This window comes from Oncorhynchus mykiss, chromosome 3 (genome assembly GCF_057628025.1).
Source record: "Oncorhynchus mykiss isolate SJ-2025 chromosome 3, ASM5762802v1, whole genome shotgun sequence".
In the NCBI taxonomy this organism is placed as follows: domain Eukaryota; kingdom Metazoa; phylum Chordata; class Actinopteri; order Salmoniformes; family Salmonidae; genus Oncorhynchus; species Oncorhynchus mykiss.
Genome location: NC_143024.1, coordinates 54,684,854 through 54,704,437, shown reverse-complemented (window position 1 = coordinate 54,704,437; position 19,584 = coordinate 54,684,854). Strand labels below are relative to the sequence as shown.

The 19,584-nt window shown below is 41.6% G+C and overlaps 1 protein-coding gene and 1 long non-coding RNA gene across 4 annotated transcripts in view; both read left to right on the top strand.

The window, feature by feature from the left end:
- LOC149984610 (uncharacterized) overlaps positions 1-19,584 on the top strand; it is a 755,830-nt gene that overhangs the window by 209,014 nt on the left and 527,232 nt on the right. The window lies entirely within an intron of this gene.
- The window catches only part of LOC110519987 (G protein-coupled receptor 39), a 56,826-nt gene that overhangs the window by 24,941 nt on the left and 12,301 nt on the right, over positions 1-19,584 (top strand). Inside the window, exon 3 of one of the 2 annotated variants that reach the window (XM_090229564.1) lies at positions 13,412-13,538. The exons of the other annotated variant lie outside the window; for it this stretch is intronic. Coding sequence (XP_090085690.1) covers positions 13,412-13,538 — 127 coding nt within the window. The remainder of the gene's footprint in view (positions 1-13,411; positions 13,539-19,584) is intronic. 2 annotated transcript variants of the gene reach the window in all.

Genomic DNA, 19,584 nt, shown 5'->3' with positions numbered 1-19,584 from the left:
GTGGTGTTGCTATCGGCAATCCTACCTCAGAGTGACAGCTCGACTCACTAACTCACACACAGGAGACAATGGCTGACAGGGGAGAATAGCATGGCTTCATAGTGTGACGGCACAGAGGGCAATGACAGAATAATTGTGTGGGTGTGTTTACTTGTCTTACAATATGTAGGGCTTGATGTGATAGTGGTGGGATACAAATAAGAATCAAGTTGCCATAATTTGACATTGTTGACTGATTCATTTTATATGACACTCAATATTGGATGCTAGAAGCACATGCAATTTTCTGTAATTGTTCTCACATTTTGGTCTTTGAGGATACTAACATCACTGAGTAGTTTGTGAGAAATTTTAGAATTTGTCACTGTATTTTTCTGTAATACCTTTCAGTAGCACTCGTTAACCTGTTACCTTGTTAAATGTCCAGTGCAGTCAAAAATGTGATTTCTTTGTGTTTTATATATAATGAGTTCCAAAAGTATAGGGACAGTGACATATTTCTCGTTGTTTTGGCTTATACTCCAGCACTTTGGATTTGAAATTATACAGTACATTGACTATTAACATTCAGACTGTCAGCTTTAATTTGACGGTATTTTCATCCATATCAGGTGAATCGCTTAGAAATGTAACGGAATTCCTCTTCTTCAGAGGAGGAGTTGCAAGGATCAGACCAATGTGCAGCGCGGTAATTGTCCATAATGATATATTTAATAAATCAACTGAACAAAATAACAACAGTACAAACAAACAACCGAAACAGTCCCGTATGGTGAAGGTAACTAACACAGGATACAACCACCCACAAAACACAATAGAAAACAGGCTACCTAAATATGACTCCCAATCAGAGACAACGACTGACACCTGCCTCTGATTGAGAACCATACTAGTCCAAACACATAGAAATATAACAACAGAACAAAACATAGAATGCCCACCCCAACTCACACCTTGACCAACTAAAATAAAGACATAAAAAAGGAACTAAGGTCAGAACGTGACAAGAAATGTATTTTTTGTACATAGTCCTTCCGTTTTTAGGGTACCCAAAGTATTGGGACAAATTCACTTATGTGTATAAAAGTAGTCAAAAGTGTAGTATTCGGTCCCATATTCCTAGCACGCAATGACTACATCAAGCTTGCGACTTGACACACTTGTTGGATGGATTTGCTGTTTGTTTTGCTTGTGTTTCAGATTATTTTTGAGAAAGTTAGACGCACAAATATCATACCCCTCCAAAAATGCTAACCTACCCCTGTTATTGTAATGGTGAGAGGTTAGCATGTCTTGGGGGTATTATATTTGTACGTCTGTAACTTTCTCACTCATCATTATTCATGATCCAGTCAGGATTATCAGTAATCATGGTAGCATCCATATTAATGTAGAAGTGTTTAGAAACGTATTCTATTTTTATTTACAATTAAAGTGACTCCAAAATGACACACTACAGTATTTACCATTCATTTCTATTGGGCACAACATAATCTTAAACAAAAACAAAACAAACAGCAAATGCATACAAGTTTGTGGAATCACAAGCTTGATGTAATCATTGTGTACTAGGAATATGGGACCAAATACTAAACTTTAATACATATAAGAGAATTTGGCCCAATACTTTTGGCTCCTTAAAAAGTGCTGTAATTTCCAAACGGTTCACGTGATAGTCTGCACTTTACCTCGTAGTCATTGCATCATTTCAAATCTAAAGTGCTGGAGTACAGAGCAAAAACAAACCATACTATGAGGTTGGAATAATATTGTGAAATTTATGATAGTGCTTTTTGTGTAAGAGCTGTTTGAAAAGACCACCTGAAATTTCAGCTTGTTTGCCTGGGTGTTTTTTTTTTTTGACGGTATAAGGTATAGTAATAGACGAATAACAAAGAGAGTTTGCTCTCCTCTGCCAATAACAGCTAGTTTTCAGGTTACACATCCCACTCATTAGTGTCCTCCAATTAGACCCCTTTCTCAGACCACTCCCAGACAGTCCTAGCAAAATCCTTGCATGAGAAATTGCACTTAGCAATTTTTGACCATTTTAATTCAAAACAATCACAGTAGGGTACTTAATTGTTAACCAGAAATGATTTGATAGTGAGATAAAAAAAACATCTGCATTGGATCTTTAAAATGTCAATATTTCAATGTTTATAAGAAAGCTTCGACCTGGCCTTCCTCTTTCGATGGAAATGCTTCAGGGTTGTGGTGATCTTTTGCACAGTGTGTAGCACTGAGAGGCCTCAGGTAAAATGAGATGAGTTTCTTGTGTGCTACCTTCTAGCAGTAGTATCTTGCCCATACCTAACCCCTCAGAGACACTGAAAGCTAGGCCCTATCTCTACAGTGCCATTGTGCGGTGACAGGTATAGGCTTATTATCGTTGTGCTACTGCACAGCGGTAGCCTACATCAATGGTATGGGTAGGCTAACATATTTTCCTGTAGGCCCATGTTTGGTCTAAAGACTGTAATGTTGTGTATAAATATGTGACACACTTTTTCTTTATTTTTTCCAAAATGGTTGATGGTTCTTTGAGATGCCCTGTTGAGGGTAGGGCTACAGGCATACAAGGACAAATATGGGGGAGGACAAGTTTTCCGTTCTGTAGCTCCTCGAGGATAAGCAAATGCCAGGAATTCGCTTCAAGGCATTTTCACTCGATGGAAACAAACAATACAGTGGCCTGGTGTGTACAATCTTGACTTTGATATGCTCTTAAAAAGCAATTAAAAAGTAATTCAGAAAGGGAGACAAAACATGCCCTTCAGGATGTGTTGAGGTATATTAAGGTTAGTCATTATTTTTCAGAGCAGGTGCTTTTAAACCTTTCTCTTAAAAGCGGAGGATAGACTTATTTAGTATTATATTCTCTTTTAAGGGTTGGTCATGAACTTTCCTGAATACATGCAGTGTTTTTCCAAGAGACGATTCAGTCCTTTTCCTTTGATATTCTCAAAAGTCAAACTACAACCTAGTCTAGTTAGAAATATATGAGAGAATATCACAGAGACCACACATAGATATGGTCAACCAGAATTGTCTAGAATGTCATTGTATGCTGTAGCGTTAAGATTTCCCTTCATTGGAACTAAGGGGCTTGCCCGAACCAAGAAAAACAGCCCCAGACCATCATTCCTCCTCCACCAAACTTTACAGTTGGCACTATGCATTCTGGCAGGTATCGTTCTCCTGGTATCCGCCAAACCCAGATTTGTCTGTCGGTCTGCCAGATGGTGAAGCCTGATCCAGAGTCCGATGGCGGCGAGCATTACACCACTCCAGCCGACGCTTGGCATTGCGCATTATCATTTTAGGCTGGTGTGTGGCTGCTTGGCCATGGAAACACATTTCATGAAGTTCCAGACGAACAGTTCTTGTGCTGACGTTACATCCAGAGGCAGTTTGGAACTCGGTAGTAAGTGTTGCAACCGAGGTCAGACGATTTTTACAAGCTATGTACTTCAACACTCGGCAGTCCCGTTCTGTGAGCTTGTGTAGCCTACCACTTCGCGGCTGAGCCGTTGTTGCTACTAAACGTTTCCACGTCACAAAAATAGCACTTACAGTTGACTGGGGCAGCTCTACCAGGGCAGAAATTTGATGAACTGACTTGTTGGAAAGGTGGCATCTTATAACTTTGAAAGTCACTGAGCTCTTAGGTACGGGCCATTCTACTGACACTGTTTGTCTATGGAGATCGCATGGCTGTGTGCTCAATTGTATACACCTGTCAGCAACGGGAGTGGCTGAAATAGGCAAATCTACTAAATTGAAGGTGTGTCCATATACTTTTGGCCATGTTGTGTATGTAAAGTTGAAGTCGGAAGTTTACATACACTTAGGTCATTAAACGAGTCATTAATACTAGTTTTTCAACCACTTGTTAACTCTTGTTAACAAACTATAGTTTTGACAATTCGGTTAGGACTACTTTGTGCATGACACAAGTAATTTTTTAAACAATTGTTTACAGACAGATTATTTCACTTATAATTCACTGTATCACAATTCCAGTGGGTCAGAAGTTTACATACAATAAGTTGACTGTGCCTTTAAACAGATCGGAAAATTCCAGAAAAGGATGTCATTGCTTTAGAAACTTCTGATAGGCTAATTGACATCATTTGAGTCACTTGGGGGTGTACCTGTGGATGTATTTCAAGGCCTACCTTCAAACTCAGTGCCTCTTTGCTTGACAGCATGGTAAAATCAAAATAAATCAGTTAGACCTCCTCAAGTCTGGTTCATCCTTGGGAGTAACGCCTGATGGTACCATGTTTATCTGTACAAACAATAGTATGCAAGTATCAACACCATGGGACCACGTGGCCGTCATACCGCTCAGGAAGGAGACGCGTTCTGTCTCCTAGAGATGAAAGTACTTTGGTGCGAAAAGTGCAAATCAATCCCAGAACAACAGCAAAGGATATTGTGAAGATGCTGGAGGAAACTGGTACAAAAGTATCTATATCCACAGTGAAACGAGTCCTATATTGACATAACCTGAAAGCCTGCTCAGCAAGGAAGAAACCACTGCTCCAAAACCGCCATAAAGAAGCCAGAATATGGTTTGCAACTGCACATGGGGACAATGATTGTACTTTTTGGAGAAATGTCCTCTGGTCTGTTGAAACAAAAATAGAACTGTTTGGCCATAATGACCATCATTATGTTTGGAGGAAAAAGGGGGAGGCTTGCAAGCCGAAGAACACCATCCTAACCGTGAAGCACGGGGGTGGAAGCATCATGTTGTGGTGGTGCTTTGCTGCAGGAGGGACTGGTGCACTTCACAAAATAGATGCCATAATGAGGCAGGCAAATTATGTGGATATATTGAAGTTAAAGCTTGGTCGCAAATGGGTCTTCCAAATGGACAACGACCCCAAGCATACTTCCAAAGTTGTGGCAAAATGGCTTAAGGACAACAAAGTCAAGGTATTGGAGTGGCCATCGCAAAGCCCTGACCTCAATCCTATAGAACATTTGTGGGCAGAACTGAAAAAGCATGTGCGAGCAAGGAGGCCTACAAACCTGACTCGGTTACATCAGCTCTGTCAGGAGGAATGGGCCAAAATTCACCCAACTTATTGTGGGAAGCTTGTGGAAGGCTACCCGAAACGTTTGACCCAAGTTAAACAATTTAACGGCAATGCTACCAAATACTAATTGAGTGTATGTAAACTTCTGACCCACTGGGAATGTGATGAAAGAAATAAAAGCTGAAATAAATCATTCTCTCTACTATTATTCTGACATTTCACATTCTTAAAATAAACTGGTGATCCTAACTGACTTAAGACAGGGAATTTTTACTAGGATTAAATGTCAGGAATTGTGAAAAACTGAGTTTAAATGTACTTGGCTAAAGTGTATGTAAACTTCTGACTTCAAGTCTGCATTTTGGTAGGTGTAAATTGACTAGGCAACAGGATAGATAATAAACAGTAGCAACAGTGTATGTTATGAGTCGAGGATGAGACGCATGTGCAGGAGGACACAGAGCGGGATGCCTCGTAAGGATCCGCAGAAGGCAAGGAAATCTGCCGTTACTGTCAATATTACTCTTCCACGTGCAATCATTGGAAAATAAATTGGATGAGGTACGATCACGAATATCCTACCAACGGGACATCAAAAAACTGTAATATCTTATGTTTCATGGAATCATGGCTGAATGATGACATTAATATTCAGCTAGCGGGCTATACGCTGCACAGGCAAGATAGAACAGCACACTCCGGTAAGACGAGGGGAGGCAGTCTGTGCATATTTGTAAACAACAGCTGGTGCACAATATCTCAGGAAGTCTCTAGATTTTTCTCGCCTGAGGTAGAGTATATTGTAATAAATTGCAGACCACACTACTTGCCTAGATAATTTTCAGCTATACTTTCGTGGCTGTTTATTTACCACCACAGACATACTATGGCACTAAGACCGCACTCAGTCAGCTTTATAAGGAAATAAGCAAACAGGAAACCACTCACCCAGAGGCGGCGTTCCTAGTGGCCGGAGACTTTAATGCAGGGAAACTTAAATCAGTTCTACCTAATTTCCATCAACATGTTAAATGTGCAACCAGAGGGAAAAAATTCTAGATCACCTGTACTCCACACACAGAGACATGTACAAAGCTCTCCCTCGCCCCTCCATTTGGTAAATCTGACCACAGTTCTATCCTCCCGATTCCTGCTTACAAGCAAAAATTAAAGCAGGAAGCACCAGTGACTCGGTCTATGAAAAAGTGGTCAGATGAAGCAGATGCTAAACTACAGGACTGTTTTGCTATCACAGACTGGAGCATGTTCCGGGATTCTTCCGATGCCATTGAGGAGTGCACCACATCAGTCACTGGCTTTATCAATAAGTGCATCGAGGACGTTGTCCCCACAGTGACTGTACGTACATACCCCAACCAGAAACCATGGATTTACAGGCAACATTCACACTGAGCTAAAGGCGAGAGCTGCCGCTTTCAAGGTGCGGGACTCTGACCCCGAAGCTTATAAGAAATCCTGCTATGCCCTCCGACGAACCATCGAACAGGCAAAGCATCAACATAGGGCTAAGATTGAATCGTACTACCCGCTCCGACGCTTGTCTTATGTGGCAGGGCTTGCAAACTTTTACAGACTACAAAGGGAAGCACGGCTGCGAGCTGTCCAGTGACACATGCCTACCAGATGAGCTAAATCACTTATATGCCCACTTCGAGGCAAGCAACACTGAGGCATGCATGAGAGCATCAGCTCTCAGCTGAGCATCAGATTTTATTTTATTTTCAAATCAAAATCAAATAAAATGTATTTATATAGCCCTTCGTACATCAGCTGATATCTCAAAGTGCTGTACACTTTGAGATATTTTGATTTGTCCCGGATGACTGTGTAATCATGCTCGCCGTAGCCGACGTGAGTAAGACCTAAACAGGTCAACATTCACAAGGCTACAGGGCCAGACGGATTACTAGGACGTGTGTTCCCAGCATGTGCTGAACACATGGCAGGTGACATTTTCAACATGTCCCTGATTGAGTCTGTAATACCAACATGTTTCAAGCAGACCACCATAGCCCCTGTGCCCAAGAACACGAAGGCAACCTGCCTAGATGACTAGAGACCTGTAGCACTCGTCCGTAGCCATGAAGTGCTTTGAAAGGCTGGTAATGGCTCACATCAACACCACTATCCAAGAAACCCTAGACCCACTCCAATTTGCATACCGCCCAAACAGATCCACAGAAGATGCCATCTCTATTGCACTCCACACTGGCCTTTCCCACCTAGACAAAAGGAACACCAACGTGAGAATGTTATTCATTCACTACAGCTCAGCGTTCAACACCATACTACCCTCAAAGCTCATCACTAAGCTAAGGATCCTGGGACTAAACACCTCCTTCAGCAACTGGATCCTGGACTTCCTGACGGGCCACCCCCAGGTGGTGAGGGTAAGTAGCAACACATCTGCCACGCTGATCCTCAACACTGGAGCCCCCCAGGTGTGCGGGCTCAGTCCCCTCCTGTCCTCCCTGTTCACCCACCACTGCATGGCCAGGCACGACTCCAACACCATCATTACTTTTGCAGATGACACAACAGTGGTAGGCCTGATCACCGACAATGACGAGACAGACTATAGGTAAGAGGTCAGATGGTGCCTGGTCTGGTAGTGCCAGAATAACAACGTAACCAAGACTAAGGAGATGATTGTGGACGACAGGAAAAGGAGGACCGAGCAAACCCCCATTCTCATCGACGGGGCTTTAGTGGAGCAGGTTGAGAGCTTCAAGTTCCTTGGTGTCCACATCACCAACAAACTAGAATGGTCCAAACACACCAAGACAGTTGTGAAGAGCGCCTATTCCCTAAGCCTATTCCCCCTCAGGAAACTAAAATGATTTGGCATGAGATCAGGCACTACAGAGGGTAGTGCGTATGGCCCAGTACACCACTGGGGCTAAGCTGCCTGCCACCAGGCTTTGTCAGAGGAAGGCCCTAAATATTGTCAAAGACCCCAGCCACCCGAGTCATAGACTGTTCTCTCTACTACCGCATGGAAAGTGGTACCGGAGTGCCAAGTCTAGGACAAAAAGGATTCTCAACAGTTTTTACCACCAAGCCATAAGACTCCTGAACAGGTAATCAAATGGCTTCACGGACTATTTGCATTGTGTGCCTACCCCCAAACCCTCTTTAACGCTGCTGCTACTCTCTTTTTGTCATATATGCATAGTCACTTTAACTATAGTCACTTTAACTATACATTCATGTACATACTACCTCAATTGGCCCGACCAACCAGTGCCCCCACACATTGGTTAACCGGGCTATCTGAATTGTGTCCCACCACCCGCCAACCCCTCTTTTCCGCTGCTGCTACTCTCTCTATATGCATAGTCACTTTAACCATATCTACATGTACATACTACCTCAATTAGCCCGACTAACCGTTGTCTGTATGTAGCCTCACTACTGGTATAGCCTCGCTGTGGTAACTGGTGACGAGCGATAGCACCAACCCCCAAGGGAGATTAGCTGACGTCATGGAGTCAACTAATGGGTCTCAATAAAAAGTTCACTCTGTTGTCTTTTTCCCTCTCTCCATATATTTTTCTGTATATAGCCTCGCTGCTGTTATTTTTCACTGTCTTTTTACTGTTGTTTTAATTTATTTTACTTACCTATTGTTCACCTAATACCTTTTTTGCACTGTTGGTTAGAGCCTGTAAGTAAGCATTTCACTGAAAGGTCTACACACCTGTCATATTCGGCGCACGTGACAAATAAACTTTGATTTGATTTGAAAAGACAGTGCAAAAAGGGTCAATGAAGATAGTCCTGGTAGCTATTTGGTTAACTATTTAGCAGTCTTATGGCTTGGTGTAGAAGCTGTTCAGAGTCCTGTTGGTTACAGACTTGGTGCAAAGTCTTATCTGCAGTATCATGAAACAGTCCACAATATTATCAGCTTAGCATTGAGCAGTGTTTGCACATTTTCTGTTGGCATGTTCAGTCAGTCATCATTGATGAGATTGATCATGGCTACCAGAGCACTTCTGGAAGTCAAAGCTATAAACAGACAAAATGTGTGTTTTATATCCTACCAGTTTGCATCAGAAGTGCCTTGTAAGATGTATGGAAATGCTCACCACACAAGTCACGTTAGTTGCACTCCCCACACACACAAAGATGTTGAAGGTGAATTGCTTAACCAACTTACCAACAACTTTTCTCCACTTCCTCTTTCTTTCCTTCTCTCACTCCCTCCATCCCTTCCACCTTCAGGTTGGGACTGTGACATGACCAGAAAATAAGAATATGCCTGTTCCTAATTGGCACTCAGCTGTAGAAAGCCTTGAGGACCAGCAGTGGTCAAATTGAGAGATGAATGGATGGAGCAAGGGAGGCATTCTTCTTTTGGCCCTGGCTCCCAGCTCCCACAGTCATCGTTTTCCATAAAGCATTGTTATGGGCCTCCTGTATTAATCAGAGTAAAACCAATGGATGCTGGAGCCCAGGTTCCCTCTACAGCATTAGTGGGATTAATACAGAGCTCTACTCCTCTCTGGTGTGAGGTAGTTCATTTTAGTGTCAAGTCTGTACATTCTTAGAAAAAAATTATTCCAAAAGGGTCTTTGTCCCCATTTGGATTCAGGTTCCTTGTCGAACCCAAAACAGAACTCTTCCATTGGTTTGAGGCATCTTGACATACCACCTTTGTGGTGTTGTAACGGAACAGTATACCTTTTACTTTTATTCATCCTACCGACTATGCCAGTTACAATTTAACGTGGAGTTATCTGTTATGTCATGGCACTTCAATACCTCTCTTGCCAATTTGGCCTGAATCCTTTGTTGACACAGAGCCCCGCCGATCCATCACGACTGGTCTGCTGATCTGCTGACGTAATTCGGCCAATGTGCTCTTTTACCGGCCTCTGCATCGTGGATGTGGTGACGATCCATCTGCTAGCCCCGACCTGCTTGCTTCCTGAACACTGTGTCTCCCGCTCGCTTACCGTAGTAATTGACTACCGAACAGCTCCCTGTTTCATCTATCGCTGCTCATTGGACCCTATGATCACTCGGCTACACAGCTGATGCCTGCTGGACTGTTCATTAACACGGTACTTCATTTTGTTTATCTGTCGGCCCCAGCCTCAAACTCATGCCCTGTATGTAGCTAACTGACCCTCTCTGCCCATTTATTGCCATTTACACGTTGTTGTTGTCTTAACAGTTTACCCGTTGTTGTCTTAGCTCTCCCAATCAACACCTGTGATTGCTTTATGCCTCTCTCAAATGTCAATAAGCCTTGTATACTGTTGTTTAGGGCAGTTCTCATTGTTTTATTTTACTGCGGAGCCCCTAGTCCTGCTCAACATGCCTCAGATAGCCCCCTTGTCCCTCCCCTACACATGCAGAGACCGCACCTAGCTTAACTGGCGCCTCCAGAGATGCAACCTCTCTCATCGTCACTCAATGCCTAGGTTTACCCCCACTGTACTCGCACACTACCATACACTGTCTGTACACTATGCCCTGAATCTATCCTACCACGCCCTTTTATTCTCTGTTTCCAAAGCACTAGACGACCAGTTCTTATAGCCTTTAGCCATACCCTCATCCTACTCCTCCTCTGTTCTTCTGATGATGTAGAGGTTAACCCAAGCTCTGTGTGTCCCGATGCGCTCTCATTTGCTGACTTCTGCAACCGTAAAAGCCTTGGGTTCATGCATGTTAACATCAGAAGCCTCCTCCCTAAGTTTGCTTTATTCACTGCATTAGCACACTCCACCAACCATGATGTCCTAGCCGTGTCTGAATCCTGGCTTAGGAAGGCCACCAAAAATTCTGAAATGTCCATCCCCAATTACAACATTTTCCGTCAAGACAGAACTGCAAAAGGGGGCGGAATTTCAATCTACTGTAGAGATAGCCTGCAGAGATCTGTCATACTATTTAGGTCTATTCCCAAACAGTTCGAGCTTCTACTTTTAAAGATCCATCTCTCCAGAAATAAGTCCCTCACTGTTGTCGGTTGTTATAGACCCCCCCTTAGCTCCCAGCTGTGCCCTGCACACCATATGTGAATTGATTTCCCCCATCTATCATCAGAGTTTGTACTGCTAGGTGACCTGAATTGGGATATGCTTAAATAAGGATCAGGGTCCCGCTAGCGGGACAACTTCCGGTGAAACTGGAGGGCGCGTAATTCAAATAAATATTATGGTTTTTAAACATTTTGGTACATATATGTGTCTTATATTGGCTGAAAGCTTACATTCTTGTTAATCTAACTGCACTGTCCGATTTACAGTAGCTATTACAACGAAAACATGCCATGCAATTGTTGGAGGACGGGGCCCCACATCAAAGTATTTTTACACCGGCACAGGTTTCATACATTCACATATAAAGATTAAATATTCACTTACTTTTTGAAAATCTTCCTCTGATTTGTCATCCAAAGGGAACCAGCTATAACATGTAGTGTCGTTTTGTTAGATAAAATCCTTATTTATATCCCAAAAAGTCAGTTTAGTTGGCGCCATTGATTTGAGTAATCCACTCGTTCTAATTGCAGAGAAAGGAATCCGAAAATCTACCCCTAAACTTTATTTCAACAAGTCAAAATACATTTCTATTTACTCCTTAGATACCCTAAAATTAAATCAAACTATAATATTTATTTAGGAAAACATTTCTTCATGGCGCGCACAAACACAGATTTCCAAGACTGTGTCCTTCTACTAAAACTGTTATTACTTATTCGTTTTTGGAAGTTAAACCTGAAACCTTGAACATAGACTGCGGACACCCTGTGGAGGCCATTGGAATTGCATCGAGGGAGCTACAATATGACCTTTTTCTTGCATTTCTAAGAGGATGGTCTCGCAACAACAAAAAATGGTTGGTTTTTCTTTGGATTTTCTCCTACCATATCTATTGTGTTATATTCTCCTACATTATTTTAACATTTCTACAAGCTTCCGTGTTTTCTTTCCAATGGTACCAATTATATGCATAACCTGGCTTCAAGGCCTGAGCTACAGGCAGTTTACTTTTTACATTCAGGCGGAAATTGAGATAAAAGGGGCCTAGCCCTAAGAAGTCATATTTTCAGAATTGGTGGGTTCCCTGCGGGATGGTTGAGCTAACGTAGGCTAATGCGATTAGCATGAGGTTGTAAGTAACAAGAACATTTCCCAGGACATAGACATATGGCAGAAAGCTTAAATTCTTGTTAATCTAACTGCACTGTCCAATTTACAGTAGCTAATACAGTGAATGAATACCATGCTATTGTTTGAGGAGAGTGCACAGTTTTGAACATGAAAAGTTATTAATAAACATATTAGGCACATTTGGGCAGCCCTGATACAACATTTTGAACAGAAATGCAATGGTCCATTGGATCAGTGATAAACTTTGCACATGCACTGCTGCCATCTAGTGGCCAAAATTTAAATTGCACCCGGGCTGGAATAATACATTATGGCCTTTCTCTTGCATTTCATACATGATGATACAAAAAAATGTTTGTTTTTTTCTTTGTATTATCTTTTACCAGATCTAATGTGTTATATTCTCCTATATTCCTTTCACATTTCCACAAACTTCAACGTGTTTCCTTTCAAATGGTACCAAGAATATGCACATCCTTGCTTCAGGGCCTGAGCTACATGAGTTAGAATTGGTTATGACATTTTAGGCAAAAAGGAGGTTACAAAGGAGGAGAATGAAGAGGAGAAAGCGAAGGAGGATGAGGAAGATGAGGAGGAGGATGATGATGATGAGAATGAGGATGAGGGGGAAGAAGTGAAGGAGAAGGATGATGAGGAGAAGGAAGAGGAGGAGGAAGATCAGGACCCCCACCTCCCCTGTCAATATTTCTTCATTATATCTAAGTCCATGGATCCAGTAAGGGAACTTTTAAACCTGGAAAAATCTCCAGTTGTTTGCTTGTCTGTCGGGCACAAATGTACTTGCTGCCCTCGCATAGCAAATGGGATAAGATGTGACTGTCTATAATGTTGGGATGCTATCCAGCCACTGTGGATGATCAAATTAATTAGCTAACTAATAGATAATCGTCCGTCGTTAAACCACTCAAGCAACTTCATTCATTCCGAAGAGGATATGAGTCATATTGCACTAATCTAAGTGATTTTCTCACAGAACCGTAGCTGTTTATTTAGATAGATCAACACTTACTGTTCTCTCTATGTTGTCTCTGTACTGCAACATACAAAGGCAACAGAGTTTCTACATTTGTTCCATATGCTTTGTGATTTCTTTGGAAGAATCACTAGGCATTGGAAAAGTTCAGAATATGATCTGAAAAGACTGCTATTTATTTATTTATTTTCACCTTTTTTTTTTTATTGTCAAAGACCCCAGCCACCCCAGTCATAGACTGTTCTCTCTACTACTGCATGGAAAGCGGTACCGGAGTGCCAAGTCTTGGACAAAAAGGCTTCTCAACAGTTTTTACCCCCAAGCCATAAGAAACCTGAACAGGTAATCAAATGTCTACCTGGACTATTTTCACTGTGTGCCCCCACCCCCCAAGCCCTCTTTTACGCTGCTGCTACTCTCAGTTTATCATATATGCATTGTCACTTTAACTATACATTCATGTACATACTACCTCAATTGGCCCGACCAACCAGTGCTTTCACACATTGGCTAACCGGGCTCTGCATTGTGTCCCACCACCCACCACCTGCCAACCCGTCTTTTACGCTACTGCTACTCTCTGTTAATTATATTTGCATTTCACTTTTGCATAGTCACTTTAATCTACATGTACATACTACCTCAATCAGCCCAACTAACCGGTGTCTGTATGTAGGCTCGCTACTGTATATAGCCTCGCTACTGTTATTTTTCACTGTCTTTTTACTGTTGTTTTTATTTCTTTACTTACCTATTGTTCACCTAATACCTTTTTTTGCACGGTTGGTTAGAGCCTGTAAGTAAGCATTTCACTGTAAGGTTGTTTTCCTATTGTATTTGGCGCACGTGACAAATAAACTTTGATTTGATTTGACCTGTCCAAGATAAAGCAAAGCTGTGCAACAAAAACAACAACACAGAGTTACACGTGGGATAAACAAACGTACAGTCAATAACACAATAGAAAAATCTGTATACAGTGTGTGCAAATGAAGTAAGGAGGTAAGGCAATAAATAGGCCAACAGTGGCGAAGTAATTACAATTTAGCAATTTACACTGGAGTGATATATGTGCAGATGAGGATGTGCAAGTACAAATACTGGTGTGCAAAAGAGCAGAAAAACAAAAACCCAATATGGGGATGAGGTATGTAGTTGGTTGGATGGGCTATGTATAGCTGCAGCGATCGGTAAGCTGCTCTGGCAGCTGACGCTTAAAGTTAGTGAGGGAGATATAAGTCTCCAACTTCAGTGATTTTTGCAATTTGTTCCAGTCATTGGCAGCAGAAAACTGGAAGGAGAGACGGCCAAAGGAAGTGTTGGCTTTGGGGATGATCAGTGAAATATGCTGGAGCGTGTGCTACGGGTAGGTGTTGCTATGGTGACCAGTGAGCTGAGATAAGGCGGAGCTATACCTAGCAAACACTTATAGATGACTTGGACTTGGAGCCTGGATTGTGTTGGAGAGGCTTCCATTAATTAAAGAACACCCTCTGTGTTCTGTTAGGCAAATCACATTTTATTGGTCACATACACGTATTTAACAGATGTTATTGGTAATTCTCGTTCCACAATATTGCAAGGGATGTACATATATTTTTCCAGCGGCAGATTATGATCAATAATGTAAAAAGCTACACTGAAATCTAACAAAACAGCTGCCACAATCTTTTTATTGTAAATTTTTCTCAGCCAATTATCATTCATTTGTGTAAGTGCCTTTCATTGTGCCGTTGAATGTACAAGTGCCGTTGAATGCCCTTCCCTAAAAGGATGCTGAAAATCTGTCTTTAATTTGTCTACTTTGAAATAGTATTGTATCTGGTCATACACAATTATTATATTTTTTTTACTAAGAGTTGGTAACAGGCTGATTGGTCGGCATTTTGAGCCAGTAAAGGGTGCTTAGCTATTTTTCAGGCAAACTTCCAGGCAAACTTTCCTGTAGGCTTAGATTGAAGAGATGGCAAATAGGACTCTGCAAAAGTGACCCTTAAAGAAGGGTCCAGACAATTTTTTTGCGATTTCACTTGTTACATGGAAAAATTACTTAGAAATGCACAAAAGCAGACTTTTTTGACAAAAAACACGAAAATGTTGTCTCTACCTGCAGCTAGCAAGTAAAATGGCAGAGAGAGCAACCTGATGACCCAGTTCTAAATGACATATGCAAAATGAACAAAAATCTTGAAGAGAAAATTGCAAAAGTGGGCAAAGATGTGGCTGAAATAAAACATATAGTGGGTGCACTGAAAAGAAAAGTGGACACACTCGACAACCAAGTTACACATACAGAAGAAAGGATATCAACCTTGGAGAACAAGGACAACCGCCTAATTAACACTGTTGAAAAAATGGAGACTATGATCAAAAAAACTTGAAGAACGACTTCAATACCACAGCGGTGGAGTTTTTCCATGACTTTTCCAGAGGTTAAAGACAAGAGAAATGCGTTCATGGAGGTGAGGCATAAGTGCCTGAAACGGGGAATGAAATACTCGTTGCAATATCCTGCCGTGTTCTGGGAGGATGATCATTATGCCGTTTCACAGACCCAAAAGAGGCAAAGAAGTGTGTCATGGACGTCAATGAGGCCGAACAAATTGAGTAGCGTGGTAGGTTATGGAAGTTCCGCATGGTGGCAGTTGATCATCACGGATGGACTAACATTTTCTCTAAGGCGATAAGAACTTCCCATGTTGTGAGTACAGTGCCTTGCAAAAGTATTCATCCCTGTTACGCTCGCTGTCCTCAAACTCCCTGTCATAAATGAACCAAGGTGCAGCGTGGTAGGCGTATATTTTCTTTAATAATAAATGTTCCACCAAAAAACAATAAACAACTCAACAAACGTAAAGCTAGTAGTGCAAACACATGCAACACAAAAAGACAAGATCCCACAACAGAAAGTGGGAAAAAGGGCTGCCTAAGTATGATCCCCAATCAGAGACAACAATAGACAGCTGCCGCTGATTGGGAACCATACTCGGCCAAAAACAAAGAAATAGGCAACATAGAATGCCCACCCCAAATCACACCCTGACCTAACCAAATAGTGAAATAAAACGTCTCTCTAAGGTCAGGGCGTGACAATCCCCCTTGGAATTTTTCCTATTTTGTTGCATTACAACCTGTAATTTGAATGGATTTTGATTTTGATTTCATGTAATGGACATACACAAAATAGTAAAAATTGTTAAAGTGAAAAAAATAACACGTTTCAAAAAATTATAGAAAATTTAAAACAGAAAAGTTGTGCGTTCATATGTATTCACCCCTTTGCTATGAAGCCCCTAAATAAGATCTGGTGCAACCAAGTACCTTCAGTAGTCACATAATTAGTTAGATTGCACACATTTGGACTTTATTTAAGTGTCACATGATCTCAGTATATATACACCTATTTTGAAAGGCCCTAGAGTCTGCAACACCACTAAGCAAGTGGCACCACCAAGCAAGCTGCACCATGAAGACCAGGGAGCTCTCCAAACAGGTCAGGGACAAAGTTGTGGAGAAGTACAGATCAGGGTTGGGTTATAAAAACATATCAGAAACTTTGAACATCCCACTGAGCACCATTAAATCCATTATTAAAATATGGAAAGAACATGGCACCACAACAAACCTGTCAAGAGAGGGCTGTCCACCAAAACTCACATACCAGGCAAGGAGGGCATTAAACAGAGAGGCAACAAAGAGACCAAACATAATCCGGAAGGAGCTGCAAAGCTCCACAGCGGAGATTGGAGTATCTGTCCATAGGACCACTTTAAGTCATACACTCCACAGAGCTGGGCATTATGGAAGAGTGGCCAGAAAAAAGCAATTTCTTCAAGAAAAAATAGGCAAAAACGTTTGGTGTTCGCCAAAAGGAATGTGGGAGACTCCACAAACATATGGAAGAAGGTACTCTGGTCAGGGGGGTGAATAGTAATGCATGCTCAAGTTTTATTGTCTTATTTCTTGTTTGTTTCACAATAAAAAATATTTAGCATGTTCAAAGTGGTAGGCATGTTGTGTAAGTCAAATGATACAAACTCCCCAGAAATCAATTTTAATTCCAGGTTGTAAGGCAACAAAATAGGAAAAATGCCAAGGGGGGTGAATAGTTTCGGAAGCCACTGTATGAAATGTAAAATGTATAATTTTGCCATTTGATTTAGAATTTTAGGACCTCTGTACGTATAAAAAAATATATAGAAACACGTATTTGAAACATTGAATTGGCCTTTACCGCTATAGCCCATAGAAATGCATTGAATAACACATTGGTACATGGAAAAACATAAAGTGTCTATCTGAGAGATATAAGAAAACCCAGGAAAAAATCTAAATATTTGACACTTATTTGGTCATGTTACTGTGGCACATTATACCCCTATGCACTTTTTGTGATTTTTACATCCCAGTACTTGCTGCGTTACCTTCAGACTACTCCCCTGAAGCAGAACAACCGACACCTTAGTGTTTGTTTGTCACTCCAACGGTTCAGTCTTAACAGTCGGTTTTGTGAGAAGACCTTTTTGAAATGAGGACATCCGTGACAGAGAGTTCAGACGACTGCTGTATAGCTTGTGTATGTCGTAGAGCCAAACAACCGGCACTGTCATGTTTGTGATACTCAGTTTTCGATGGTGGTGACATTAGTTTGTAGCTCACACGGTTCTGGACTATTTTCTTTTCCGGATCCTCTCATGTGTACGAAAAGGCGGCTTTCACAAGCCCCATGTTATGGAATAGGCGCAAACTTTATATTGGCGGAAAAAATAGGGGATTGAGCTGCAGCCACTACAAGAAACAATAATTCTCTAGCATAAACCATAGACATTCAAATCAGTAGGTAGTGATAGCCCCAACGTTATTCACATATTCCTATGGAAACTCACAATGGCGCATGAAGCAGGAAGTATTTGAATTGCTGAATGGGACTGAAGGGCACCAAAATATTGCTAAGTATCCTTGTGAAAGGGGCCGTAACTTGCAAAGGATCATGGCCGATGTAGTCATTTTCATCTTGCCTCAGACACATGCAAAGATCAAACGAGCCTCCTTGTAGCCTGCCGGCCCGTGATTGGTCTCTGTCAGCACGTGGTCCTGTGTGACGACAAATGTTTTAGTCAGAATGGATCACTATTTAATTAAATATCTTGACTTGTAGCAAACTTTTAAATAATTAATCATGGAGATCGAACTTGATCATAATAAACTAATGTTAGAGCCCAAAATGGGCATTCCCCCCCAAAATTGCGTACGTTCTGGAAATTGTAATTTACATAGGCTTTCTAGGACAGACCAGGGCTTTTGGTACTGCTAGGTTGCCACGCAGTAGCCGACCAGCATAGCTCTTGACTTGACACTGGGGGCCTGGCCTAAACACACGGAAGCTATTCAATATTAACAATGACTTCACTGTGTGACGGACAGGTGCGTCAATCAACTCTAGGGCGTTTTTAACCACACATTTGCTTACAGGTTCTATAACCTGTTTGTACTATGTAACAATAGTGGTGTAACTACCACAAAGCGATATCTAGCCACACAATACGAGAGGTTCAATCAGATAGACTCCAGTTATAGACGAGACAGGGAATGAATTGGTTGAATAATCAGCTTTAATTGCTTTCTAATTAGTAACTGGACCTGTATCATCCTTGACAGGAGAAAGTAATACTTTAGTAAGGGGGCTCTGTGGTATTGTCTGTGTATGTGTGTGTGGCATGGGACCAGGCTGTCCAGACGGTTCTTTCATAATATACAGTGTGAGGAAGCAGGAGCGCCCAGCAGGATAGCAGAAAAACAAACAGACCCAGAGCCAGAACATAAGTGTGTTTCGCCAAGCATGTATGATAACGGTGAATGCTGGTGATATACAGTGTGTGTGTGTTGGGAGGGAAGGGGGGATATGTATATGCAGGTGTGCACAGTTTGTGTACCTTTTGTGTGCCTTGACAACAAGGTATGACTACAAATATTTTGACTTGTATGTGTGTGGTGTGTGTTTATGGCATTAGATAGATACTAAATAATGTATTCAATCAAAGACCCACAGCACAACAAAAAAACACCAATCAACATTCATTGACAACTACCAGGCTATAACATTTGAACGTTTTACAGTTGTATTCTATTGCTGTTTCACGGGCACCAATCCATGCTGGCCAAATGCCAATGTTCCAGGTGACTGGCCACATTAGAATGAGGAAGTCATGGGATAGGAAGAGCCAAACCCGGGGATCGATTGCCTCCACAGGAATTTGGAGCAAATAGAATAGCAGTCAGCATGGTCTTCATGGCTCTCTGCTAAATGTAACATTTGGACATGGTATCAGCTAAAAGGTCACGCGGAAGATAGTCTTAATCGATTATCAAAGAAAGCTCACTCAGCCTT